The sequence below is a fragment of the Alligator sinensis genome, unplaced genomic scaffold (assembly GCF_000455745.1).
Source record: "Alligator sinensis unplaced genomic scaffold, ASM45574v1 scaffold264_1, whole genome shotgun sequence".
Lineage (NCBI taxonomy): Eukaryota > Metazoa > Chordata > Crocodylia > Alligatoridae > Alligator > Alligator sinensis.
This window is the reverse complement of record NW_005841831.1, coordinates 1,180,808-1,200,855: the sequence shown is the minus strand read 5'-3', so window position 1 is coordinate 1,200,855 and position 20,048 is coordinate 1,180,808. Positions and strand designations below refer to the sequence as shown.

The 20,048-nt window shown below is 41.9% G+C and overlaps 1 protein-coding gene across 1 annotated transcript in view; it reads right to left on the bottom strand.

Annotated features, from left to right (window-relative positions):
- Window positions 1–6,371: 6,371 nt before the first annotated feature.
- Window positions 6,372–20,048, bottom strand: part of GDF10 (growth differentiation factor 10) — a 21,187-nt gene continuing 7,510 nt past the window's right edge. Inside the window, exons 2-3 of the mRNA XM_006014767.3 lie at window positions 17,509–18,416; window positions 6,372–7,507 (exon numbers count right to left, since the gene is read on the bottom strand). Coding sequence (XP_006014829.1) covers window positions 7,316–7,507; window positions 17,509–18,416 — 1,100 coding nt within the window. The 3' untranslated portion in view covers window positions 6,372–7,315. The remainder of the gene's footprint in view (window positions 7,508–17,508; window positions 18,417–20,048) is intronic.

The following is a 20,048-nucleotide window of genomic DNA, read 5'->3' as shown; positions in this document are numbered from 1 at the left end:
TTTCCCTATGCTCACTTTCCAATGGTGAAGAAAAGACAGGGCTATTCCAGTTGACTGGAACTCCTCTGATTAGAAGCAGAAGAAAGGGAAACAGAAGGCAAACAACTGAAATGCCCTTTGCAAATCACTTTCTTGAGCTCTTTTGCAGCCTGCTTCAAACCACAGCCTCTTGTCAGTTGTCAAGCAGATTGGTTGTACACTTGCCCTTATCTTAGCCATTGATGCCATGCTTCAGCTTCTGTTATCTAGCAAAGCTCTTAGTTAATGAAGATTCTATAAACATCTGACAAACACATATGGCTTATGGGAAGGACACTGCATACTGTAAAGAATCCACATTTCACTTCAGGGTCATCATTGCTTAATTATGTTTTTTATCATTTCCTTGCCAACAGGGAGAGGTCTAAAGAGAAGCATTTTGGGGGTGTGGAGAATAAAATTGTGTTTCCCTAAGGAACTACAAAAGCTGAAAAGAGGGGTGGGGGTTAAGAACAAAATGTTTCATTAGCAGTTAGCAAACATTGCCCTCAGATATTTACCCCAGTCCCTTAATTTATTGATCCAAAATCACTCTTCTGGTAGAACTCTGTGCTCTTGCAACACATGATCTCACAACATTGCACACAACCTTAAAATTTCCTTCTTTTTATCAGCTGAGAGCTATTATTTGTACACAGTGAAATATCTGTTTTGTATCAAGTTTGCTTCAAGTTGTTTGTAGATTTTCTATTTTCAGTGTGCATCCTTTGATGCATGGAGAAAAACAGTGTGACTTTATAGCATGTTATGTAATGTATTTTCTTAGATTCATGCACACGAGGTTGGCTAAGTTGGTCCAAGAACAACCAGTTATTGCCTAAGTGACCTCAGAGTGAAGATAAAACTCAGCCTACTAAACCAATGTAGAAAGTAAATGGTTTCTATGACTGTAACGAAGATTATCCATGGATGTTATTGTTTTCCATATAGATCTGGGCCAAAGTAAAAGAAGTTGGACTCATTAGTTGTGTTTTTTGTATCTCAGTAAGATAAACTAGTTATCTATATAGCATATTATGATTTGATATTTAATTTGATTGAACTTAACCATCCTAAATGATCTAATCTAATATTATACAACCAGTTTACTTAAACTGTCTTTGTATGATTTTTTAAAGTAGAAATTAACCTGTAGCATGTGTGGATGCCATACCATCTCATTGATACTAGGAGAGCTCAAAACACCTATGCAAAATTACCGCTACATTTTATCCCTAGTCATTCTTTTCCAGTTTTTTAGCAAAGCATTAGGGGTATGTGAAATGGGCTGTATTCTATTTGGATTGGCCCGAATCAGGACAGTGATTCAATTCGTTAATTCGGATCACTGTCCCCGATTCGGCTGAATCTGAATCTGAAGATTTGATGCTGATTCGGAGAATCCACGATTTGGACATAGACACAGCTTTAAATGTTTTTTCTACAGACCTCAAGGTACCAGGTGGCTCATCAATGCTGCAATGGTTGGGCAGATGGAGCATCCCATAGGAGCACAGGGGCCCCCCACGTGCTTGGCAGCGAACCTGGAAGTGGACCGGAAATGCTTCTGGTCCACTTCCGGGTCTGCCAGGGAGCACGCTGGGGGCCCCCCCTGCATTCCCCATCTCGGCAATCAGTCACAGGGGGACCCTCCAGACTCAGGAGGCACCAGTTGCTGAGCCAAGTGGGAGCATGGGGTGGGGGTGGAAGGGGGAGGCAGCATCTCCCCAGTGGATCTGGAAGTGGACTGGAAGTGCTTCTGGTCCACTTCCGGGTCTACTGCTGAGCACTCTGGGGATCCCCCTGCACTCCTGTGGGATGCTCCATCTGCCCCACCATCACAGTGTTGATGAGCCGCCTGGTACCTTGAGGTCTGTAGAAAAAACATTTAAAGCTGTGTCTATGTCCAAATCTCTGAATCTTTCTGAATCTCTCCGAACTGATTCGGAGGGTTCCGATTTGATTCAGAGAGATTAAAGGGTCTCCTGATTAAATTTCGATTTGGAGATTTGGCCACCGAATTGGGCCAAAACTCCGCCAAACTGAATCAGGGGCTGAAGCTTCACACAACCCTACAGAGCATATCCTCCTTTACTCTGCTTTTATCTGATTTGTCACAGGGCACTAAGGTGCCCTGCTCCTAGAAGAGCAGGAAAAGCAGGAACTGCCTGGGGAGAGCCCAAAGAGCCAGGCAGGAGCCCAGATGCAGGTTGCCATGGCAACCGGCTAAGATGGAAATTAGTCAGCACCTGTACCTGGTCAGCTGGCAGGAAGGGGCAGGGCCTTAGGCCCATATAAACCCAGGCTGAAACTAAGGGAGGCAGTTCTCTGCTGGTGGCTAAGGGGGAAGGAGCCCTCTTAGAATGAGAAAGGAAAGAGGCCTGACTAACCTCTGCTCTGGGTAATGGTAAAAGGGCAGAGCACACCTTTGGTAGCCTATGTTAAGTTATAGCCCAGGGGCTTATGTTTTGTTTGTAGTTTTAGAAGACCGGTGGTTTGGGTGAGGCTATTTGGGGAAGAAGGAGGCCTCATTGGGGGCCCACTACAGAGTGGAGACCCTGGTGCCAGAGAGGGTGCAGCATTTGATGGGGGCATAGACCCCGGCGCCAGAGAGGGCGCGGCATTTGGGGCGCGGAGACCCTGGCGCCAGAGAGAGTGCAGCATTTGCTGGGGGCATAGACCCCAGCACCAGAGACAGCGTGGCATTCGGGGGCGCAGAAACCCCAGCACCAGAGGCGTGGCTTTTGAGGGTGCAGAGACCCCGGTGCCAGAAAGGGCGTGGCATTTGGGGTGCAGAAACCCTCGCACCAGGGAGGGCATGGCATTTGGGGTGCAGAGACCCTGGCACCAGAGAGGGCATGGCATTTGGGGTGCAGAGACCCTGGTGCCAGAGAGGGCGCAGAGACAGGGCTGTGGAGAGCCCAGTGGGGACAAGGGGCCAAATTATAATGAGGTCAAGGCAAGACAACGCCAACACCATCTGTGAGGCTTAGGGCGTGGTAAAGGGGTAGTTGGAGCCATGCATATAGCCCATAAGGCTAGGGTGCCCCGCAACACCCATTGTGGAATGAGACCCACAAGGGATCTGGGAACTCACAGGGTTCAGTAAGTCCATCAAACTGTGTCCAAGAGGACTTAAAGGCAGCTTCCCTATTTTCATATTTTTCATCAAAGACGTGGTGAGCAAGAACTGAGGGTGCCCATCGGGCCACATTGGCATGGTCAAGGGGCTTTAGGAGAACACGGCCATCCTTAAGGACCCCATCCCGTGACATGATTCTTCTCCAGTGACATGCAAATCTTGTTTTCTGGACTTGTAGTTTTTAAGGCCAGATGTGACATGAGCTCATCAAGTCTAACCTGTCATTTAGCACAGGGAATAACATTTCAGTGACGTTGCCCCCTGTATTGAGCCAAGTAAATTATGTCCGAATAAAACATAACTTGTTTTTGGCTAAGGCATATCTTTCCAAAAGGCATCTAATCTTGAGTTAAAGACATTAAGAGATGGAGAATCCATCACTTCCTTAGGGATTTTGTTCCACTGGGTGATTGTCGTTACTTAAAAAAAAATTGTGCCTACTTTAAAATTTAAATTTATCTTGCTTCAACTTTTAGCCTTTGATCTTGTTATGCCTTTCTGTATTATATTAAAACACCATTTCATGCATGGTATTTTCTTGTCATTAGGGTACTTACATAATAAATAAGCCACTCATAGACTTTTTTTCTGATTGAATTCTCTTGGCATGTCTACACATGCAATTAATCCGACTGAATAAACTTTGGTACAATTTGAGCCGGAGTAAACTAATCCTGACATCACCATCTACACATGCACATAAGCACAGTAATTTATTCCACCTTCAGATAGCCCCATCTGACACAAGTACTATCTGAGAGTGTAGTAAATAAGTCTACACTGACCTAACTGCCACACGTGTAGATGGTGATGTTTTACTGAGCACGTGTAGAGGCACCCTCTGAGTCTCTCTCTGTAAGGTGATTTCTCCACCCCTCAAATAATTTTTGTTGCTCTTTTCTATATTGTCTCCAGTGGTTCAATATCCTTTTTAACGTGTGGACACTAGTTCAGTATACAGTATTCTAGTGTTCATCCACCAGTGTGGTATACAGAAGTAAAATTACCTCCCAGCTCCTACTCACTATTCACCTGTTTATGTTTAGCAATAACATCACTCTTTTTGCCATTGATTTACCCTCAAAGTGCATGTTAAACTTAGATCATACTAAGGACACTTAAAATGTGAGCATCCACATGTTAAAACTCATTAATTCTAGTTAAGTGCCTTCTGAGTATCTCAACATTATGCCACTTCAGGAGAGGGTTAACTCTGGCCCATGCTACTTAGAAAATTTTAGGTAAATTCAGTCTGCTCCACAGAGATAAAATGAGTCCTCCAGCACCCCAGGATGCACTGCTGCCTTGCATCCTCAGAATGGGGATAGACCCTAGGTGTCTTGGCTCTCGTGGCCCTGCTCACCAGCCCTCCAGTGGCAAGTCAGAGTTATGCAGGCAAGGAACAGTATTAACTCATAATGTGTAACTGCTTACAGCACATTCTGTTTTTAAAATTGGTTAACATTCCACAGATTTAGTATGGTCTAAATGCAATGTATAACTTCAGCCTAAGCCTGATGTAGCCTTTTGTTCAGAGGTTCTATGCAAATATATTTCCCAGTGAAGTTAATAGGAGTAGATTATACTAGAATCAGCTTCTGGAGAAAGTATTTCCCTGATACAGGCTCTTTCTTATGCTCCATCTCCAAACTACTCCCTTCCCACTGCAATAACTGAAACACCACATTCTAGGGCAAGCCTTCTAAATGCCAAGTGATTTTGGACTCCAAACTTTACACAACTTGTGGATCCTGGTTTTCATAGGATGTGTTCTAGACACTGGCTCAAGAACAGGCCCCTTTTAAGGTATCTCAGGTAAGGTAACCACACATTAAGGTTCCTTAAATCAATCATTGCTTTTGAAAAATCTTGGCCTAGGCTTTTTCTGCACTATAAAATTGACTGGTATAGCTTTATTGACAGAAAACCTTCCCAGTTTTCCAAGCAGAGACTCAGATTATAGCAGGAAGAACATCCTTTGGCTGATATGTCTCATTCTGTTTCCTTAAATGAAATAAGTTATACCAGCAAAAGAACTCTTTTGCCTACATAAGCTGTGTCTCCATTAGAAAGGTTTGCAAGCACAGCTGCATCAGTTTGAGGTGTGATTTTTTTTTTCTGCAATCTAGCTGACAGCTATGCCAGCAAAAATTTTAAGTGTCGACCATGTTCTTTAAAGTACCCTCACTGTGTACAGAAGAGGGACTTTTACCTACAGACATATTGAATCAAAGATTTGTGTTTCCTTCTCCTAGTTGCCTGCATCATCATGACTTGGAAAGCAAGTCTGTGACCAAGGAACAGTTCAGGATGTAAAATAGGCTCCCTAAGGAAAACAAAATGTAACAGACCAGAACATAAATACACTAGGCCAACGTGTCATTCTAGCCATATGTTAAATGGGAACAAGGCCATGTCTGTGGGAAAAGATGAGTATTTGTTTAGGACAGTATAGGCAATGGTTTAATATATATTTTTTAAATTGCAAAAAAGGTCTACACTCTAAGCTGTAACTCAGGTATAGCTATTGCATTGTATATTATGGGTCTGGTTCTCATCTTGTTTACACTTATGTAACTCCATCAACTTTAATGAAATTCTTCCATATTTATAACAGTGAAAAAAGAATCAGACCCTATCGGCACCAAAGAATGCATGAGATGCTCATGTTAAGCAAAATGCTTTTGTTTTTAACCTTCTATTTTAAGGTGGGTGGTTTGACTCTCCATAAGATTAACATACTATTTTTTAATATTGCTAACAACACTTATATGAAGTATGATAGTGTTATTACCACCATTTTACAGGTAGAGAATGGAGGCACGTAAAAGCTAGGACCATAAAAGGAGCTAGGTATCTAAAATGTGATTTAGGTGAGTCTTGATATGTGAGTCTAAAACTTAGAACCTCAAAGCATTTGCTCAGCTGTCACCCAACCCTGGAATCACTTATATTCTAGATGTAGAGAACTAAAGTTCAGGTACTTAAAGTTCTGCTTCTGGACATGCCCTGAAGCAGTTTTATCATGACGGGACTGAACAGCTCAGCACTTGGCCCACCTAAGCCATATCAAGATTCCCAAACTAGGCAGCAATTTTCAACCAGGGTGCTGTGACTTTATGCTTGATACAGAAGTTACTGGGTGAGGTTTTTTGGCCTGTATTATGCAAGAGGTCAGACTAGATGATCATAGTAGTCCCTTCTGGCTTTAATTTATAAATTATATTGTGACAAGCATAGCCTGGACATTCCAAATAAGATAGCATTGCTTTTCCTCTAATTAACAGAATACAACAATGTGTATTTATAGAAAGACATTTCAACTATTTTTAAATACTACTGTACCTTAATTTATTAGCTTTTGTTAAAAGCATGTAACAACCTAAAGGATATAAAGTATAATTTACAAAAATATAAATCTTGGTTATTTTTTAGTATTTAAACATATTACTATATAGTATGTGTTATTCAGAGAATACATATGTTTAAGAACCTGAAATTAACCAGCACAGAAATGACGGTGGGATAGTGTTACATCTTTTGTAAAACAAAGTATATATTATGGAAAGGTAACCAAAAATAGTTATATTAATACACTGAATATATAAAAGCTTATACAGTGCACTACATTTGAATCCTGAAGAAAAATATGTATATTAAGCCCTTTTATTACAGCATTTTTTCAGTATAAATATGTGGACTAAAGGTATGAATTTTAGGCAAAAAGGTTTGATTTGTGTAAAAAAGCAATATTCTAAAATACTCTTGCTTTTGCAAAGTCCGTTCCCATCTTCTTGGTTAGCTGAAAAGTAAAATAGCCAGGAAAATAGTATATAAAAATGTATTTTAGTCCTCCAGTTACGGTAAACTTAAGTAAAAATGATCAGATTTCTTAGCTAGATGGGTTAAAATAGATTTGAAAAGTCTGGAATTTCTGGAAGGTGAATCATTGTTACGTTGCAAGACAAATGATGACATTTAAGGTCCTTAGAGGTGAGCACGTGTGCTGCTATAGTGTCTCTGCATTCTTTCTGTAGAAGGAGATGTGGGTTTGGATTCATTCACAAACACAGTCTAAGCCATTTCCCATTCACAACTTTCCCAGTGTAGTCAAGCAGAATGTGTTGGTTGTATTGAAGGTTTATTTGTAAAGACTTATCGGCAGGCACAGGTCTCAACAGACATATTGGGATATACCTTTAAAACGACGTTTTTGTTCTCGTCTAAGAACAGGACGCTGAGGGAGTTCATTTTGTCAGGAACGCAGCAGGGTTCTGGAATGCCTGGAATGATTCCTACTGCTTTTACAATGCTCTGGATTGTAGCATGATTCGATGGCCGGACAATCTGGAACAAAGGAAGAAATAACTGCTGTTTCACTTACAGGAAATCACTTTCCCAAATGGGCTTAGAAAATGATTGTAGATAAGGTTTTTTGAAAAAAAGTGAAAATACAGGAATAAACCATGTCTCCCCCATGCACTTGAGCCCCAGGGGAGTAAAGTACAGAATCCTTCATGTTCTCTGTACTCCTGCCTGGGAGGCATCAATCAGTCACAGGGCTAGACTCCTTAGCTTACGCAGGTGGAGAGCACTGAAGTTGTGACCCGCTCTCTGCGGACTCATGAAGCAAAAGCCATGGTTAAGATTACTTCCCTTCCTCCTCCTAGTCTTCACTAATCTGTTTGGTCTTGTCTGGTCACATCTATATGAGACACTGACTGTACAGTTACTGCACAATCATGTAGAACTTGTATAACCAAGTATTAAATGACTGCGCAGTAACCGGCGTTACTGAACAGTAGCGTCCCTGCACAGCTTCCAGGTGATGCTGACTGTGCAGTAGCGTGTTACTACTATGCAGTAGCACTGTATCACAGTTTGTGCTCCATGAGGCTACTGTGCAGAACTAATGAGCTACTGCGCAGTAGTAAGCTACTGTGCAGTAAGCATCTTGTGTAGATGTGGCCTCTATGTGGGGAAATTGGCTGTCATATCTATTCAGGAGTAAGTCTTCATGTGGATGCTAATCTGAAACAACTGCCTTCTTCTGGAATAATTACTCTGCCATAGAAGCAGAGGAATTCTTCTGAAATAAGAGTGATTCAAGAGTACTACCCACTTTGTGGAGTAAATCTAAAGTAATTAATTATGCTTCAACCACTATACCAGTTGATTTCTCCCACATAGACAAGGACTCAATGCCTCTAATCACTGAATGCTTTGTCCATCTCTGCATGCCTGCAAGACCCCTCACTGACCCTGTGTGTGTGTGGAGGAGAGAGAGGGAAGAGGGGTGTGTAAAATGAGTTTACGGTTAAACTTGTACAGTACCAGTGCACTGAACAGTGTATTGTTTGTTATTTTTACTACTGATTTTCTAGTGGGAATAGTTCAACAATGTTCAGTAAGAGGGAAAGAAAGTGTGAAAAGCTATGACAGAATGGAAACAGTGCAGTGCAGTTCCATCATGGGCAGGTTAATGTTATTGCACATAGTCTCAGCAAGTGACTGTAAATGTATAGTCAAACCTCTCTTGTCTTATTGGTATGCTTTTGCCATTAACAACTGCAGAATCTACATGCACAGATTTGGTACACAAATACTTGCCTGCAGTTCTGGAAATCCCCAACTGAAAACACACCACCACTAAAATGAAGCCACCTCTACAACTGTTGAACAGCATACAGTGGCACTGTGTCCTATTGCTTAGAATAGATAAAATACTACATACATTTGAAAATATAGGATGATATAAATAAGCAGAAAGTAGTTTTACCCCTAACATTAATAGGGACTTTTCTGCTTTCTTTGGAATTGCACACATGGGAATTTCTTGATTTTTCAAGTTCAGCATACAAAATTATCTAGGACATAAGTACTATACAGAAGAGGTTTTTAGGTTAATTAGTTGCTAATTTTTAACCTTAAAAATGACAACTTATGCTGCCTTTAAGATATAGCTCAAAGTCAGTAAAAACTCAACCAGGCTAAAACTTTTAAATGCTTTCAAGTAAAACATAGTATCTGAGCCACTATAATCTGTGAAATTAATTGCAGGTCCTTTGGGGCTTTGAAATAAAGGCAGGTCTCATCAAGTGACTTATCCTGGAAATTGTCTTTTTGTAATTAGAATGCTTTAGTGTGATAAACAACAGCTTGTTCTTCCATAGCACCATCCATCTGTAGGTCTCAGCGCCCTTTACAAAGAGCAATGAATTAAGCTAAATTGGTAAGATTATTATTCCTGTTGGACAGATGGCAAAACCACGGAAGAGAATGGGTGGCTTTCAACACTGCACAGTGAGTGCAGAGCTAAGGGTACAACTTGGACCTGTAGACTCCTACTTTAGTATTTTAAATGTTATTAAAAACCGCTACATGATTTTTATTTTTGTTTAACTACATTTTGCTTTTTTAAATTTTGCAGTTTTTACTTGGAACAGTCACAAATGCTAAACTGCCACTCTACAAAATCCCCTAACTCCTTTCTAATGGACAGCAGCCCACATAGTTACTAGTCTATGGGATCTCAGAATAGTAAACTGCAAGAGGTTATATCAGTCTTAAAGCTGTAACACAATAGGAAATAGACAGATTTCCCTATGATAGAAAGTCAGTCTTGAGTTTTCTTCCCTAAAATAATTTTTCCAGCTCTCTGCTTGGCTCGTCTCTTCGCTATGTTAGCCTGCCAAAGAGCCAGCACTTTTAGATTGCTACAGCCTGCATTCCTTGAAGGGCACAAATACAAACCTCAATAATGTTCACAGAAAGAACCATTTATTATGGACTGTTACTCTGCATGGAACCTGGCTACCTAAATAACAAATCCATAGTGAGATCAAGCAGCACATCCACCCAGTTCAGGCCAAGTGGAGAATTTTGCCAGCCTTTCTGAAAGCCTGGCTCAAGTTTTGAGTGATGCTGGTCTAGGTTTTTGCATTACCTTTATGACAATGCGCTTAAGTGGAAAGCTTATGATAGTCAAAGATGAATGCATTGCAGTGATGGTGTTGATATAGTGATATAATTATGGTCCAAATGGTAATTCATTACACACTGGCAAGCAAGTTATATAAGGCTGGTCAAGTTCCACCCTCTTTCACCTCCAGGACAATCCCACTTTGGAACAGTTTGGTCCTTAGAGGACAAAGTTATGGAACTGATAAAGGAAAAGCAACTAAAGGAGGTATAAAATAAAGTACCTCCTCCCCCACACACATACTTGTTTTATCTGACACCTGCAGGGCCTTATTAGCTGCTCTTCTCTCTCTACAATCCCTCCATATAAGTTACATCCACTTACTGTCAGCTTCTTCTTACCTCATCTTGACTTTCTCCCCAAAAACCTAGGCAGGAAACATTTATGAGTTTTAGGAAATTTTTGTTTGGGGGTTTAAGTCCTTGACTCAAAATGAAACTCATAGTTTTGGAAATTTTACAAGGACCAAAAACAAGAAATTTCTAGTTATCGTAGATCCCACAAAAAGGAAAAATGTGAGCACTGATTTTCCACAATGCCAGATACACGCTAATGGACACAGAACCAGATTCTCAGCCAGTGTAAATCAACAGAACATCATTAACGTCAAAGCAGCTATGCTGGTTTACATCTGTGGAAGACATAGCTTGCTGTCTAAGCTGGAATCCAGTCTTGGAGCTGATGTCAGTAATAGGTCTTTTCTGAATTTCTCTGATATTAACTATACATCTTTGGAGGTTAGAGACTTCATCCTTTTTAGTAAAGACCTTGTTACACAGTAATTTTGGGCAGCTGTTGGAGCTCTTAACACCTTGACTGTCTGCATATTAACACCTGAAACTAGTTTTAAGCACTCTTTAGGTGCCTCAAAGTTATGTTACTCCAGGGCAGGATTATCTCTGATCCATGTTATCCAGCTCATGTTATACTAAGGTATAGCCACTCTAGGTTAGGCTACACTGTAAACACCCTCCCCACCTCAGTGGCCTGGATCCAGTTTACTGCCCACCCCTGCCCAGCACCCCAGATCCCTGCTCAGTGTCCCCCCTGCAGCCCCTGAGCTGTCTGTCCTGGGGGAGCAGGCAGGGAAGGGTTAACCTTCCTGCCTGGTTGTTGCTGTTGCTCTTTGGGCTGGGCTCAGCCGGAGGACAGCAGCAGCCCAGCGGCACAGATGGCAGGGGTGCAGGGGGAGGGAGAACTGGGGAGAGCCCTGGGAGGCAGGAGGGAAGCCTGGAATGGGAAAGAGGTATTCTTACGTTTTAGTTCTCCAGGCCCCTGCTGGCCTAAATGTGTGATTGCTCCAAACTCAAGCTAGCACTAACACTGATCAACATTTGTGAAGCTCGTAGTGTAAGGTGTAACAAGGCCCTAAGTAATATAGAATCCAGCCTAGGTTGATAGCAATCTAATGTCTTTAGGCCTCACTGATTCAGTCCCAAAGAGAGATTGCTTTCTTGTCTTCTTGAGGAAAGATTCCAGTAAGGTGTAATATATGGGGTGTCCCAGTTGATGTCTGTTAATCAGTGGGGAGTTTGGTTCCATGGATGAGATGAGTAAGGTTAGGAAGTTCTTTGCAAGCCATGACTGGGGAGGGCTGAGAACACACATCAAATGGGATACAGCCTTGCCTTTACAATAAATGCAAAAACTGTCGCATCTTTATTGCTACAACAATCAATATTTCCCACAATGGACTCATGGGAATCCACAGATCCTACACATCTTTTCCAAAAACTGGTATATCTCATCCAGTGTACATATGCCCTCATGGAAACTCTGTGGGTGAAACTAGACTAAACTACACACCAGACTGAATGATTACAGGCAGAAGATTAAAGACAGACCCAGAAACATGTGTAGGAAAATGCATCACAGAACCATCACTCACTTTGACCTCACTATCCTCGTGCTCAAGGGAAATTTGCAAAACTCCTTTAAAAGGCAAGCCTGGGAACAAAAAATCATAAACTGGCTGGACACTAAGAACCAAGGACTTAACACATATATTGACTTCATGTCTCACTGTAACCTACCTGATTCCTGCTAATCTTTTTTCACACCACAAATGATAATACTTCTCTTCTCTGTTAAAGGGTCTTGACCTTTCACTAATCAAGCTATCTTTTTTTGTCTGCCAGGTACCCCTGAGAATTTCTCTCTCCTCCAATTTCAGAGCCCCAAAGGATGTTTTCAGTCCTTGCTGGGCCTGCTTTTTTCTCAGACCTGAAGAAGAATGTACTACATTATAAATCTTGTCTAAATCTATCCCAACAATGATATCACTCACAAAAAAATCCTTGCCTTTCTCATGACTTGCTGCTTCTCAACATCCCAGCAGTAAAGTACAGCTCTGATCAAACAACTCTAGCACTATATCTCATAAGAGAAAGCCCAGTTCTTTTTTTCCAATTACAAATGATCCATCCTTCATTCACAGGGTTATCAGTATAGTCTAGATCTGAAAAACTTCACCATTGCCTCTGACTTAGGACATCTAAGATCACAAACCAACATATGCAGGCTTTTGAATTCATGCTCTTGACTGTGGTTTGGATAACCACATTTGGCAAGGCCCAACACTGCTTTTGCTCCTACAAATAGTATTCCCTTTTCCTCCAAGATTAAGTAGTTTGTATGCATTGAAACTAAAGTCTGCATTCAGGAACTGCTCAAACCTTCTTTGTGCAAGTTTTGTTGCTTATATTTAAAAAGGTATGATTGAAAAATTGAGTATTGCAGTTAGTCTCTAAAACAAAAGTTGTGAGCCACTAATAAGTAGGCTTTGTTCATAATAAGATGTGTAAACAAACACCACATCTACACACACAAAGATTTTGGATTTTGATTTTGTAACTCAGAATTACAGCTTCATTTCTAACACCTTTGTAAGCTGAGTATTAAAAGCATGAGCACAAGATTAATGATTTTAGGTCTCTTAAAAGACATTTAAAGATCATGCACTGTTCCCTAACTTAGAAATGGCTTCGTTTATTTATATGATATTTCAGTTTTGTATTACAACTAAGAACTTATCTACCCACTTTTGATACAGAAAAGCTGTTTTGCCCAAAAGAACCCAGCTTTATTACAGTAAAGGGGCAAGATGATTTTATGATTAGAACATGAAACTAAGTCTGGTGCTATGGAACCTGTCACAGACTCCATGTGTTCCAGTGGACTAGCCATATTATCTTGATCCTAGTCTCTCTACACTGCAGTTAGGCAGTGTGAATGCAGTATGTTTAGGTGAACATAAGCCAATTTTAATTTAGTTAGCTTGATACTAATAGAAGTGATAAATTAGCTAGCAATACAGGTTTCAGCACAGATTGTTTCTCTGTATAAGTATGCAGAGTATGCAAGTATCCTTGGCAGGTGTGCCTGGCCTGTGATGAAGTCTTGTTCTGCATCTGTTTCTGGTACCTAAGCTAGCTACAGTAAAGCTGTCTTATGTACGTCTTCTCATGCTTCAGTCTCACTGCTATCTGCAATTTTGCCATGTCATATCTATCTATCTTATAGATAGGGAAGCTGAGGCTATATCCTTCAGTACTTTCAGATTCATTGCTGCAGGGTTTTACCAAGTGTTTGTGTTCTGACTGTGCAATTAGCCATTTATTTAATCTCAAATTAGGGCCATGCATTTTCAACATGTGTCAGTGCATTTCCTGGATATATTTACTGAATTTCTGAACGTGCATAAATTGTTTCTATGTCTTACAAGACCTGTGCTGACCATCCAGTCTGGTACAGAAGTTAAGTGCAACTTTTGCTTTTTGTTATAGGACACTACAGAGTGATACCCTGCATGGCATAAGCGGCAGGGGCAGGGTAGATAGGGTACTATGTCACAGGGCTGGACACAGAGTGTGAACCTTAGTTAGTGTAGGAGTCTCATTTGTCCAGTGCTGAATATACCTGCAGTATATTTCAGTCAGTCAGTAAATTTGATAAGAATAAGTCACCATGATACAGCTATGTTCTAATAGAAAAAAATAAAAACAGGAAACCATAGTTCAGATGCCATTAATGCCAAGACTCCTATGAACCTTTAGTATGGAACTTTTAAAGTAAATTTCACCTACTCCAATAGAAGAGATTCAAAATTGGAGTTACATGTCTATCTTTTTTCCCCCAGCTTGCTGGCACTTCTGGAAAGTAAAAAATTTGTTTGGGTTAAAAATTCTATTTACCTATGGAGCATTTACAAGATATCAAAGAAAAATTATAGGCTCACAAAATGAAGAGTCATTTCAAATCAACAGTAATAAAGGAGTTTTGTTTGCATTATATTACAATAAGCTCTTTAAAGTTAAACCAGTTTTAAAACAGCCTAAATGGGAGGAAACTCAACCCTCTTTTTGTAGTGATCAGGAGCTACAACACTCCAGCATTGACTGTAACCACAGAAGCCAGTTCTTGCTCCATAGGCTAAGTACAGACAGTCAGAAAGCTTGAGGCTGAATCAATTCAATATTCACAGGTTAATTTAAGCTGAAGAGATTGAACCAATAAGCAAGTTAACAGACATTCACTTTTGATTCTGGAAATGCAGCCATGTGCCTGCAGTGGCTCAGGCTAGAAGCCAGGGATGCTAGAGCTTGCCTTGTTGCTTGGCTGGAGCAGACAGCTTGGGCTAAAACTAGCCTGCCCAGCCTGTGAGGGGTGGGGTTTTCTGGGGAGGTGCAAAATGTCCTGAGATGCCAGAGGACTGTGAGTTAACTTGAATCTGGAGGGGATCTGGGACAGAAGTTGAATAAACCAATTTAACCTAAATCAGTTAAGTCTGATACTACATCCATCCAGATTTATCTTAAACCAGTTTTGGCCATTTTGGTTAGGGACAGAAGTTACACATAAACCGGTTTAAGTGATCAGAAACTGATTTGAACCTGTAGCAGAACAGAAGTTCAGTGTACATAAACCAGTTTCAAAATGGCTGAAACTGGTGTAAGATAAACCTGGTTGAATGTAGTATCAGACTTAACTGATTTAGGTCAAACTGGTTTATGAAACTTCTGTCCCAGACCCCTTCCTGGTTCAAGTTAAACCAGAGTCCCCCAGCAGCCCAACACGCTTTGCAGCCTTGATCTGGAATGGGCTGTGCTGCCTGCTCCAGAGAGCAGGGCTGGTTCCACTTCTCTGCTCCCTAGCTGGAGCAGTGAGGGCTAGCTCACTGGCCTCCCTGGCTGGCCCTCAGGCAAACTTCAGCCGGGGTCTGGAGTCAGAGAGGGGGGTTAAACTCACCTGCCCCCCCCAAGTACAGAGTTGCCCGGCCCTGCTAGTTTACTTAGTGCTGGGTGCGACTGTGGACTACAAATCCCAGAGGCACCTGGAAGCAGGAAGAGGAAGTGATGAGCAACCCAGCAGAGTCCTGTTCCTGTGATTGTGGACTGCAAATCCCAGAGACCTTGGGGGCATCAGGAAAACGAAGCGAACACACAACCCATGCTGCCTATGTGCCAGAGAGCCATGTTCTAGGGTCCCCCAGCTTCTGGCTTGAGCGACTGCAGGCATGTGGCTGCATTTCCTGAATCAAAAATGAATGTCTGTTCATTTGCTTATTGATTCAATCTTTGTAGTTTAGACTAACCTGCAAAGGCTGAATCAATTCAGCCTTGGGCTTTTTGACTGTCTGCATTTAACCTTTGACAGCAGTTTATGTGTACTGAACTTCTGTTGTGTTACAGATTTGAACCAGTTTCCTATCACTTATACCACTTTATGTATAATTTCTGTCCCGAACCATAGAGCTGACAATACAGACATATAAGAGAAAAAAATGTTTCCATTTTATCAGTTGGTAACTGAAGCAAAGGTAGATTGCATGACTTGCCCAACACTACAGAGACAGCACCTGGCAGGGGTTGGCATTGCTTTTAAAATGTCAAAAAAACCCTAACAATTCACAATGAAAGGAAAAATTATAAAATATTTCACGATCACCAAATATGCATTATTCATCAAAAATGTTGTCACCAAAAGTTTTCTCCCAGCTCCATGGTAACACCATTGAAAGATATATTACTCCTAATGTAAAGTACAGAATATATCCTTCCAACATAGAGTACAACAAGTTCAAGATTTGGGTCGAAATACGCAGAAATTACGTAGTCATGTAACAGCAATTTTTGGCACTTGTGCACACTTTGGATTCCATTTAGCTACATTCACTTTGCTTTCCTACTGAGCCTGCTTAATAGGCTGCACTGTGGATGCTATATGTGCCATCCATATGCATATTGTTGGGTAAGTCCCAAAACTTTAGTTGCAGAGCAGCCATAACTAGCAGGTGTTTGGCATTAGAGGAAGAAGACAACCCTCCAAACTTTTAACCCAATAGCTGAGTGATCAGGGTACTTACCCAGGTTCTAAGCAAAAGAAGTAATTTGAACCTGTGCTGCCTGCTTCCCAAAATGCTCTTACCTCCAAGTCACAGGGTAGGTATTGCCCAAAGTATTCTCCAGCCCTCTTTTTGAAGCTGACTCACTGGACAGCCAGAGAATGAAGATCTGTGGGGCCAGGATGAGGAGAACCAGATGGCTCAATGACATGGCTGCTTTTCCTGGCAAGGAAGAGATCCTGGGTTCCAGCCCAGGCCCCTATCCCCAAATAGGAAAGAAACTATCTTGCTCCTGTTTATCTAATGAATATTTAATGCAAGAAGCAGTAAGATAGCTTCCAGAAGAAGGCTGGAGTGTGTTTCCTTAAGGGAGAAATCTGTTAGACTTCAAAATAGTTTCTGAGGTAATGTAACTATTCCTATACCACACTACTCTAAATAAGACACACACCTCATTTTGAGAAGGAAGAAAAAATGGCTGGGGTGTAGACAGCCTTACTTGCAACTGAAGGCTCTGGACAGTAAAAGCAAAGTACTCTCATCAACCTCACCCCTCCTCCCCCATAAGTGATGCTGCTGCTGCTACTGCTACAGCAGTAGGTAGGTAGGCTGACACTATAGGTAGGCTGATACTATAAAAGCCTTAATTTAGCAGTGGCTGTGAGAGGGTTAGACCAGTCCTGTTGATCACGTAACTGGGAGGGGGAGAGTGAAGCTGAGGAGAGGATTCCTGCCCCAGCTTGGAGCCCAAACTTTCATCCACTGAAGAAATCAATTTCCTTAAGAGACGCTCCCTCCCCCCCCCCTTGCAATTTCCTATAGCTAATTTTGGGGGAAAAGGTGTGTGCGCTATGCAAATAAATATGGTAAGTTGATAAAGATCCTATTGTTTGAGTAGTTTAGATAAGTTAGACAAGGTCCTAGAATATTGTGAGAAATGGAGCATTCAATACAGTGTGCAAACACCAGATAAAAGATTAGGAGGTATGTCTGGAAATTATAAGCAGTAAAGGCTCATACTACCTTGGGCATTGGAAATTCACAAGCCCCTGCACAGTAATAGGCATCAAATGATTTGGGAGATATGATCCATTCATTCCAGCCAATATCAGCAAAGTCAACTTTCATGTATCTTCTAGAGCAAATCCTAGGCTCATTCCATTGTTTCCGTCTTGCTTTCTTCATTGTTTTCTCATCAAAATTTAGCATCTGAGATTTTGTGAGTGTTTCAGTATTTTCATGCCCTTTCCTCCTGCGATCCTTACGTGAGGTTCTTGGTTTTAGGGACTTGTAGGCACTTTCCCATATGTCATGTTTATTGTAATCATTGTTGATATATTCCACCTCAGGCAACTCATTGTTCTGGATCGAGCTGGAAAGGTGTGTGTCCCTCTTCACACGTGTGTCTGAGGAAGCATTGGGAGACAGGCTTGGATCTCCATCACTGGAAGGGAAAGGGTCATATCGTTGGAGGGTGACTGCCACACTGTTAGGTTCAGCTATTGCTAAATCATTGGCATAAACAAGTATGTATGGAAAATGGCGAGCAACCTGCTCAGGTATTCCCTGGTATTTCTCTCCAGAGTCAAGTTCTGCACAGAGAATAAGTTCACCAGCCAGCTTTGATTCATTTATGATGTGTGAGATGTCCTTCACTTGCCATGACCCCCGCCTTTGGGGAAACACAGTCACATTCCCTTTGACTAGCCCATAGGCAGAGTTCTGGGGGATGCTTCGGAAAATAAGGTTGAGCCGTGGGATCTGGGGCAAGTGGAGGAGGCGACAAGATGAGTTCTTGGACCGTTTGCAGAACACCTCTCGATGGCGGGGGCGTTTGTCAGAATAAAAGTGAAATGTGGCAGCAAGGATCATCTCTGAATCCTGCATTGACGTCAGATTGAAGCAGTATAGAGGTTTCTGGGATAAAAGTTCTGCAAGAGAATGAATAAATGAGTAGATTAATGCTCAGAATGATCAAACTGTTTCTAAATAGTTGGACTTATGGACCCCAATCCCTTTTCACTTATCTCACTTTAAGCCAGATATTGCAATGACCTCAAAGGAGCTCCACAAGTATAAAGCCAGCTTAAGTGGAAGGAGAATCAAGCTTCTGTTAGTAGCATCAAGGAACCCTAAAACTCTGGGCACTGAATGTAACCACAAGAGCTGGTTCTTGCCCCAGGGAGTTTACAATGCAGATAAATGAAAAAAGGATTGTCTTCATTGTACCAATGGATAACTGAAACACACAGAGATCAAGTAACTTGCCCAATTTTACACAGCTGAGGAATGAACCCAGATCTTTTGAATCTTTGACCCGTGCCTTAACCCCCAGACTAGTCTTCCTCATTTCCTTCTGCTTTCCCTTATTCTTTCACTTATGGACAACAAAGAAGCAGAGAGACTGTTTAGTCTCTCCTAATGCTCCCCTTCCTACTGTCCAGGCAGCGTAGATAAGGAGGCACTATCAACAGTGGTTTCAGTGTTGCCTAGTGCAATGTTCAACAACCTTTTAGGAACAGTGGGCCAAACTAGCTCAGCTCACTCTGAAGATAGGCCACTGCTCCCTTTGCTGGTGCTGCTGCTCATCCCCGCCTTACACCCTCCTGCCATTCTGCTGCAGAATTGCTGATGTTGCCCCAGCTTTGCAGATTGACTGACATTGCTCAGTGGGCTGAATCTGGCCTGTAGCCCATAGGTTGCTTTCTCCCAATATAGTGGGTAGAAAACTCCATTGAGATTTGGGAGAATTTGATTTTCCTCCTGGCTCTGCCATTCACCTGCAGGTTGACCTACAAGCTATTCCCCCTCTGAAAAATGGTGATAATGACTTTGTTTGTCAAGCAGTTGGACACAAACAGGACAGGAGTAAAACAGACAGAAAAATCCCCCTTCTTCATGCTCTTGTCCTCCTCTGCACAAGCAGTTTCTGGCTTTGTCCTTCTACCTCACCTGCTTTTGCTTAAGAGATTTACTTTTGTCTCCCTAGATATCCTTCTTGTTGATCTGGCCACCTTGTGTAGGAAATAAAAGGACTATTTGCCACTGAGAAGTGTCCCATGGAACTGCACAGAGTTTGGCAGCTCTGAAACTGAGGGTAAGTCTATCCTGCTGTGACTGCATATAGTGAAGTCAGAGCCAAGCTGGCTTTAAATAGTGAGCTCAGTACCACTGGCACTGTAGCCATGACAATATGGATTTCAGTGCAGGCTGCAACGTTCTCCTAATATGCTGGATACATTTTTGGGTAGCTGGCCAGGGCTGAGTTCTCTGCTGCCACAGCTACCTGTCTATGAGCAGCAGAGCTAGCTGGTTTGAAGGTAGTTAGGATAGGTCTACCTGAGCTGCAGTCACACCTGGGACTGTGGTGTAAACATGAGGTTTCTTACTGGACACTGGCCAAAGCCAAAGCCAAACCCACCTTGAGCTTTGGGGATATTTGGATTCAGGTCCAAACTTTGTGGTGCAGACCGACATCTACCAGATGGATGTTGAACGGGTGATTGTATGTCCAGGGCCCGTCGGTTAAAATATGAAGGAGCCACTAGGGAACACTGAGCCAA